Below are 9055 nucleotides of genomic sequence, written 5' to 3'. Positions count from 1 at the left end.
TGTGTGTCTTTGGCTTTAGTCACACCAACTCGCTCCTCTCCATTTTTTTAAAATAAAGGCGGGGTCTTGGGTCGTTTAAACCAATGACATAAGCCAAGAAGAAGAAAATATCCGCCCCTCCTCCTCTTCCTTCACCACACATACAAACATACAACACGGAGAGTCCGTGGTTGAAAATAAATTAATAAATCTTTAAAAACAATAAAAAATAATTATACGTTAAAACGTCCAAGTCAAATAAAAAATATACTTTTTCATGAAAACAACAAAGGTATTTATCCAAATAGCCTGAATTCTAGTCCAAACACCTGTAAGCAGCGCTTCAATTAGAGAACATCTCACAGAATGCCTGTTCCATTAGATGGAATTTTTTTTTTAAATGTGAAAATGTTTTCATTCAACTTGACAGTGGTATAAATAAAGTTCGGTAGAGTTTTGAGGCGATGACCATGAATGTGTTGACCTGGGGGGGGGGGGGGGGGACATAGGCCATAGTCCTATTTATAGAACCATTGCATTAATCACTGCTGGGTTTCAAATGGCATTAAAACAGAACTGAACTTCCAATCAGACGGCTCTGCCTTTTCATTTGGACGCTTTTTTCTGCATTCTGCACAAAATGAAGTATACAGTAAATGGCAGCCGACTGTGTGATGTGTCGCTGAAGGGTCTCTATGAGCTCAATCATCTATATCCCACCTTCTCTCTCCCCACATGCCTTCTGACTAGTCTCCACATGCGCCTTCATTGATCTGTCCATCAACTATTTTCCACCTACAGTCAGAGCACAGCTGTGGACGTGTGTGGCGAGGGAGGACAAAAAGACAGTCAACAACACCCTCAGTGGTATAATTGCACTGAAACCTGATGTGGTGAATGGTGTTCTGAGAAGTGACAGCTATGATGTTATTGATGTTTGAGTATAATTGTATATTGTCTCCAAATGGTATGTGATTCCAATCAGCTTCAACGCTCCGATGACCTCCACCGCCTCATTTTCTTACTCTCCTGCAGAGTAAAATCATAATCTGTTTGAAGAATAATAAAAAGACAAATCTCATCCACCCTCACTGTTCATAGGCTCTCTACGAATACTCTTTCTCTCTCATAAGTAAGCTTCGGAGTGCAACCAAAGCGGGTCACATCACTGCTCCACTCAAGACGAGAACCTTTCACCTACTCTGTTTAATAAATATGAAGAGAACGTCTCTGTGACAACAATCTCAACAAGGCGGAGAAATTCTTCTTCTTCTTTTTAACATGCAAAGCCATTTCTGCATATGCCCCTGCAGTCCACTCCTGCATCAACATAAACCTCTCAGCTGTTGTGTAGAACCGAGGAAATTTGCAGCGTCCTATTAAAAAGGGAGGTGTGGGTCCAACGCACCGTCACATTGGATCTTCTGGGATCGAACTTTGACCCTGATCACCATACTCTCAAATTCACAGACATGAGTTCAGAGAAATTCTCTGCGGAGGGAGCGAGAGCTGAGCAACATGCTATCCATGCCGTGGTCTCTGAAGACACACATCTATCAAACTCCAGATGAATTATTGAAGGCACACCACTTCCCCCCGCCATGTTTGTTATATGCTGCTGGAATTAGTGGCTGCGCCGGAGTACAAGGAGGCGGTCGCATTTGGATTCAAGCGGCGTATTAGTTCAAAATTTGATGTTTTGCTCATGTAGACTGGAGAAGCCTCTGCATTTTTCTGTTTGACACTTCCACCTCTTATAGCCCAGTTGCCTTCCCTGGGCACTTGGCTCCCACCCTGTGGAATCTTATCAAAATGATAAGATTTTCCTCTCAAAGACTTACCCACTATTTTGATGTGCTGACTCATCAACTTCCATTTTCTGTGGGCATAGCGCTTTTCCCCCCTTATTGCAATTGACTAAGTAGAAAATAACTTAATCACAGCATTACAGGGGCACAATCATAGTACATTTTGCCTTTTTTTGAGGTGCACTCTTTGTCACATTATCACAGCGTGCACCACTAACACACACACACACCAGAGTGCATCATTTGGGGTTGTTGCAGAGGTCACGGTGCCACAAGGACTTCGTCCCCCCTGCTCAGAGGGTAAAGAATACCCAGCATGTCTAAAGCCTGCCTACACACACACACACACACTCTCTCTCACACACACACAGAGTGTATTCTTCTTTGTTAATAAGTAGGCAGGGCTTCCTCACTGCGCTGGGATAAAGAGAGTGCGAACAGCTCAGACCCCCAGTTGCTCCGCTTGAACTTGTGAAATGGGATTGACACCAAACTCAAAATGAGCTCCCACCATGTCAAAGCAGCAGGCTGAGGCCCCCACCCAGGAGGCTAAGTTGAATCAATTCTCCTGATGATGTTTGTAAATTAGGAGGCTAATGACATGCACCATGAGCGAGAAGATTATGTCTTTGAGATGACTCTCAGAGTCAAGTGTCAGAGTCGGTGCTTTGAAGGCAATTGCAAACATGCAAACGATGTAGGGATTAATGTTTGTTTTCTAAGTGTAGAGTACAAAGTGAAGATGTCGGGGCATTGATGTCACGAAAAAGTCACTTTATATCAAGTGAGTCTATCGTCATTAATGAGGGGTGGGCAAAATTTTCAGTTAAGTTAGTTTTAAACCATTTGTGGCTTGAGAAAAATACACTAGCTCTGTAATCTCTGTTTACAGTCAGGGTGAAATCAGGCCAAATTCAGGGCGAGCCAGTCACAAGAAAACTAAGAAGAGAAAGATCCTTTTTATTGGCTGTTCCTAACCTGTTCCTACAGGTACATCTTCATCAAAAATTCCTGGGTCTCCAGGGAAACTAGGAGTCCTGTCTAGATGATTAGAAGACCAGAAGATAATATTCTTACAATCCTACTGAAAGGAAAAAGAACAACATACTTAAACATATTTTTCATAGGCATGAAACTAAACGACAAAATTAATTTCTATTTCATTTCTCTTTTTCTGGCGATACCTACGTACAGTAGTTAAAAATTATGTCAAGAACTCAAGTTTCTGACGTCTGTCCCTGTTATGGGAAAGTAATACTGTAGGTAAAAACAAATCAAAAAACAGAAAGAAGATCCAAACATCTAGAAGTTCTCCTCCAGCTTTCAGCCCCTCATTTATCATGATTAAATGTGTTTTCTTCCTTTCCTATTCCTGCCAGTCAGATTACTATAAAATTTCCCCAGTGACCCGACTCTGAAGTGCCTTCCACTGCATTTTACAAGTGTTTTTACATGACTGGTAAATGAACTGGGACAGATGGAGATTCATTTAGGGCTGACTTGGGTCCAAATTTCAGGCCCATGATGTATGCTGTGTTTTAGGGTAATAGCACTCTGTCTTTAAGGTTATGGGGAGTAAGTACTATGGGATTTGGCAGATGTTTTAACACCCTTCAACCCTGCTGGATTTGGTCCAGAGTATTCTTGTGCTTTTTTTTTCCCCTCTGGGTGCACCGAAGCTTACTTCTTTTGCGATTAAGAACTTCTTCTTGTTGAAGAAAATGTCAGGGTGTTGTGTTCACACACAGACGCATGCAAGAGCAAGCACAGGGAACTCATGATACCAGACGCCTATAGGCAACATGTTGATATGACTGCTCCACAGGCTGCTCCCTGTGTTCCAGTGCGGTCATTAACAACCCATTTGAAGTCTACGTCAGTAGGTGACGAGACAACAAGAAACAACATCGCCTCCTCTGTGCTCAACCCACCGCCCCGGCCGTCACATGCCTGCTTTCCTGTGCGCTCATTAATATGGAAATGAGTCGCTCATTGTTGTTAGCGGAGAAAAAGCTGTCATGTCTTTGGTGACAAGCTCAATGGATGTGTTTGCATTGCGGGCCTTGCTGTTTTCCGAGAGCACGTCTTATCTTTGTTTAGGCAGGGAATCAAAAATGTAAACATCCCTTCATTAGCATCTGTCAGGGAGATTAACACTATGATTTTTAATACATAGATAAACCCTCTGAATAGACAAACAGCCTTCGTTATTCTACCTCTTCTTTTATCTCCACTCTGTGTAGTAGTTAATTTCTCAAAGGGAAATTTACTTAATCCACTGCTTTTGCTGCTGAAAGCCACGTATTTTGTGCGTTTCTGTTTTGTTTGTGTATTTTTCCTGCTTTAAAGGCACTATTTAGAGTAGCTCTCTTTGACATTTCCTGCTGCTTAATTTTTTTTTATAAAACTTTTGCTTAGTTTACACAAAAAAGTTCTTTTTGTAACTAATGTTTTGTTTTGGGAAAATAAATAAAACATGAGTTAAACAGTAGCAGATTGTGAATATTTACATTGGACCTTGTAATATACACCTGGACATACTGTAGTTATCAAGACATATTTTACTTATTAAATATATGGAGTGTGTCCAAATTTGTCAGCTCTCACAAAGATTATGCCATGCTGCCATCTATTATCTACATGAATAACAACCATTTAAAAAAAGATACATAATCAATGGATGTGAATGTTTGACCACACTAAGTCTCCCTGGGTCTCAGGAGCACTAAACTGATGTATAAAATGTATAAACACTGTTTCATCTCCTACAAAAGGGAGGCCATGACAACGGGGTAATAAAATCAAACTTCAGGTGTAACTGCACATTGTGAAGTGATATTATAATTATAGTCAGACCACTGTAAGCAGCAAGATTAGTTAAATGTAGCTACTTGTCTCAATTATGTGCTTTGTTTATATCCACGATTACCTGAAGCAGGGGGCGCTCAAGTACCAGGCCTCAGCAGAGTTATATTTTCTGAGTGCCTCCTGGGCGTCATCAGTGCGCTGTTATTGCAGCTGTGGTTCCTCAGGGTTCATCACTGTACCTCACGGTGAGTCAGTCGCACTCGAAAACAAAAACATCCCACAGGTCAGTGTACACCACCTCAAAGCTGAGAGAGCAGTACGATGGCAGAGGAGTACTGTGAGAATAATGTGATATGGGTAAGTGAATAAAATGTCAGGCACTCCACAGGGAGGTGTGTGCAACAACAAGCTGAGATTTGAGCTCCACACTCTGGTGTCAAAACATCAGGTCAATGTGTGAGTTTATCTGTGATGGACCAAGAACAGTTATCATGGGTCTCTGTGTGAATGATTAGAATAGCAGCATACATCAACTGAACAATAAAAAAATTAAGCAGAATTTCAGCTCTCTTTAAATCCTTTTGTTCAAGCTTATTTTGTATCTCAACATTAAACTTCAGAAGGTGCAGAAGGAAACATCTAGGTTGCTACTGCTAACGTCTGTGCCTTACTTCGTGGGGCATCCAGGCTGGTGGACCTGTTCATTCAGGGCACAGGACTTGTTTCCAGGATAAAGGAGGGGACAGCATCCACGACAACTTCAAGGACCTGGTTAAAAATCACATTTGGAAACAAGAAGAGACACTGTAAATGTATACAGTCACCTGGAACTATGACCATTTTACCATCAATAACATCAATAACCCTTTTTTTAAACAGAACCTAATGAGAATTTTATTATCACTGTGTCTTGAACAATGTCTTCATCAAACTCAACTGTTACAGAGCAAAAACATATAAATGTACTTACATTTAAATGTACCTAAGTTCAAATATATGTGTAAATGTAAAATAAATAAATCAAATGAGTGACCACACAAACATCATCTTATCCAAATTTGTCTTCACAGTCTTCATTGTTTTCCACAAGCAGCGGACTGAAGCTCTGAAAGTACTGTACGTGGAGGAGATACAGTTTCAACATCCACAGGGAACATGTGGAATAAATAAGAACATACAGTTATATAAAGTGTCAGCCAAGGTGTGTGAAGTGTGGGCGATAAAGGTGATTGATGCTGGATGCTTTGTTCTACTTTCAGTGTCTAAGAACGTTGTTGTGCTGAATACCACAGTCATGTGTCCTTTCTTTTCTGTCTTTCTTTCCCAGTCCTCTTTTAATAAAAACAACAAAAACAACAACAATAGTAATGATGATGATAATAATAGCAATTTTGCACAGGCTGTTCAGTATGTACATTTTATGCAAAAGTACTACACAGTGTACTCTGTGGAATATGGTAATATATATAGTATAATATTCCTTAAAAACTAAAAAATCTAAACTTCAATTTTAATCCAGATGACACTTTTTTCCAGACATACGGTTTATCACTGTGACCCTCAGCTACACAGCAACCCAGCAGAGGCTTATAGGTAAATTGGTATTTTAAACAACAAGCCATAAGGAGCAGATGTAATTTAAAATAAAGTCTAAATTAGAAAAAGCTGTCACAACACAATTACACAGAACGGGGCTGAAAAACAGGTAATTAAAAAAATACTCTGCCCGTCCAACTCCTGCTCCACTGGAAGACAAATGGAGCGTCATCAGATTAATCAGAAATCCATGGCTCTGTCACACTTTAACAAAGTATTGACAATCCGGCCCCACAATGATGAGCTGGAGCTGCCATCCTGTGAACAGCATGCAGCTCACGGAGTAATGTACAAGAGTCATGGCAGAGGGATTTTTCTTTCTTTAAATCACATTAGGGCCTTTGTTGTGTTCCCTAATTGTCTATTCAGAAGTTGGTCCAGTTGCAGCAGTGGTTTTATGTGAAACAGGGGAGCAGGGAAGAGATAAGTGTGCGCACGCATGTATGTGCGTGTGTGTGTGTATTCGTCTTTCTATCTCCCCTTTTCTGACAGAGCCGTTTCATTTCCATGTCAGTGATTTATGTAGAGAGATAGGAGAGAGCCTGTTAATAGGATATTTCCTTTGCTCTCATCATGAACAACAACACGTCAAACTAGAGATGAAAAGAAATATATATAAAAAAAGATACAAAACCATTTGCTCGCCTGTGTAAGCAATTTAGGTATCATGGCAATTTTGCAAAAAAATATATAAAACTAAAGAGGGGGAAGTAGCTACTCTGTCACATGACTCTCAACTCATAAGCATCCAAGCGTCTTTGATTTGATGTGCGTCTCCTCATTTAAAACTCAACCGGCTGTAATTGAAACTTCTGCCTGTTCAAACTACAGCATTTGACCTCAGAGGCTCGCTCAACCATTTTAGGGTAAAATGAGGCAACAAACCATAATAGAGTATTGGGCAATTCTGGCATATTGGCAATAAGCTCAATTGCTACATGCACAGTACAAAACATAGTGTTTTTCATGCAAAACAAGTCTCATTTATTTTTTTATTTTTTATCTGCAGAAAAGAACATTTTTGCTTCATGTCTAATTTATAGAACTCACACTTTATGTTTGGCATAATATTTCTTTAAATGACTCCAGTGTCTGCTTTTAATTTAATTGGTTTTAGATTTTTTTAAGTGATGTCAAAATCAACATGTTCATTCTTTTTAGTCATATTTAGACATTTTGATTTATGTAGATTATTCGTGACCTATAATGATAACAATTAATCATGATTAATCACGGTTAATCCACAGCTACCCTGTGATTAATGAGGCTTAAATGTGAATCCTTGACAGCCCTAGTTTTTTACTCTTCTTTATTATTGTGATCTGAGGCAATAAATTACATGTTTTCACCTCCTCTCACATCGGTTCCCTTTTTTTTAATGTGCACTTCTCCTCTTTGCATTCTGCAAACAGACGCAGGCTGTAAAATATGTATTTTATGGGTGGCCGTGTGTTTATTTTGGCAGTGCACAGAGAAGAGAAAAACCAAGCAGTGCTTCCTGAGGTGACTGCAAGGCTTCTATCTTTTTTGCAGATTTCCTGAATTTGGAGCGTAGAGTTCTGGATGCTGGCTGGTGGCGCTGACAGATTCTGAAGTGGGCTGTCCACTAACCTCAGCACCCCGGCTGGTAGGTGGGTGGTTGGTTGGGTATGGGCCACAACAGAAGGGAGTGGTATCTTGCTGAGACTCTGAGTCTGGTCTGGAGGTACAGTAATAAGAGGAATGGGGAGAAAAGAGCCGTTGCCTCTGGCATGGAACAAAATGAATTACTGCCATCTTTCTGCTTCTCTGCCTCGCAGTGAGGGGAAAGTGTGACAGGCCAGATAACAAGGGCACAGAACCACAAACTAAAGCAAAAAAGCAGAATTAACCAAGGAAAAAAAAAAGCTGTCAGACAGAGTTAAAGTCACAGAGTTTGTGATGATTTGTCTGGATGATGATTGAATGATTAGGTCATTCTCTTTTACTGTCAGCCCAGGGGAGCAGGGTGGTTCAAATTACAGCCCCGTTTTATTTTACTTTTTTTTTTATCTCCCTTTCTTTTCATCAACTTGTAAAACAGTTTAAGACTATATATAAGAAATTGAAAAAGCATCTGGTTCTGTGAGCTAAAAATCATCTTCTGGTACTGAATGAACGTCTATAGAGGTCTTCATTTCTGGTTTCATTTACTAGTTCCAATAGAACTAGGTGTCATATCTGGAAGTAATGGAAGTAACTGCCCCGGCAGTTGTTGGGCAAAAAGAGAGGTTCATCCTGAACAGTTTACCAGTCCATCACAGGGTCACATACAGAGACAACCATAGAAACAATCATTCACACAAACACACACACACCAATGGTCAATTAAGATTTTTGAATTATCCAATTATATTATTAATCCTTCCTGTTTGGTCCTGCCGGAGGAAACTAGAATACCAATGCAATATTTGTTCCATCTTAGTATTAGAGCCTTCAAAATAACATGTACAAAGTACTATAGTCATATCTGGTAATCATGGTGTTTTACTTACTTCCTTTTGTAGCCCTTTGCGGCAGACGTCTCCCTTCAGCGGTGCAGGAAGTCAGCAGGCCTGGTCATGTGACCACTCACAGTAGTTTCATGACACTGAAACATATTAAAGAGGATAACAAATAATTGCGTGAAAAACTTGAATTAAGACTGACCTGATTGTGCAACCCCACTTTGTGCTGCGCCCATTTTCTTATGTAGAAACCATCAACAGATTACATCAATTTCCAAGCTGGACTTGATGAATGATGCACAAATATCTGAGTAGATACAAAATAAAACACTACAGTTCCACCCTTTAATGCTTGTTTGATCTGCAGAAGTGTGCCCCCCACACCCCCCCCCCCCCCCC

At 40.2% G+C, this 9055-nt stretch overlaps 1 protein-coding gene across 5 annotated transcripts in view; it reads right to left on the bottom strand.

Annotated features, from left to right (window-relative positions):
- Nucleotides 1-4716: 4716 nt before the first annotated feature.
- Nucleotides 4717-9055, bottom strand: part of uros (uroporphyrinogen III synthase) — a 35085-nt gene continuing 30746 nt past the window's right edge. For 2 of the 5 annotated variants that reach the window (XR_003050326.1, XR_003050328.1), the window contains exons 9-11: nt 8705-8799; nt 5267-5363; nt 4814-4854 (exon numbers count right to left, since the gene is read on the bottom strand). Coding sequence is in view for 2 of the 5 variants with exons in the window: in XM_025057650.1 (XP_024913418.1) it covers nt 5301-5363 (63 nt within the window). In the remaining 3 variants the exon portion in view is untranslated. Of the gene's footprint in view, nt 4931-5266; nt 5364-8704; nt 8800-9055 lie in introns of those variants that run through there. The other 3 variants (XR_003050327.1, XM_025057650.1, XM_025057653.1) reach the window with 3 other exon arrangements.

This window comes from Cynoglossus semilaevis, chromosome 8 (genome assembly GCF_000523025.1).
Source record: "Cynoglossus semilaevis isolate Cse_v1.0 chromosome 8, Cse_v1.0, whole genome shotgun sequence".
NCBI classification, from domain to species: Eukaryota; Metazoa; Chordata; class Actinopteri; order Pleuronectiformes; family Cynoglossidae; genus Cynoglossus; species Cynoglossus semilaevis.
The sequence above is the reverse complement of the archived record's forward strand: the minus strand, read 5'-3'. Positions and strand labels throughout refer to the sequence as shown.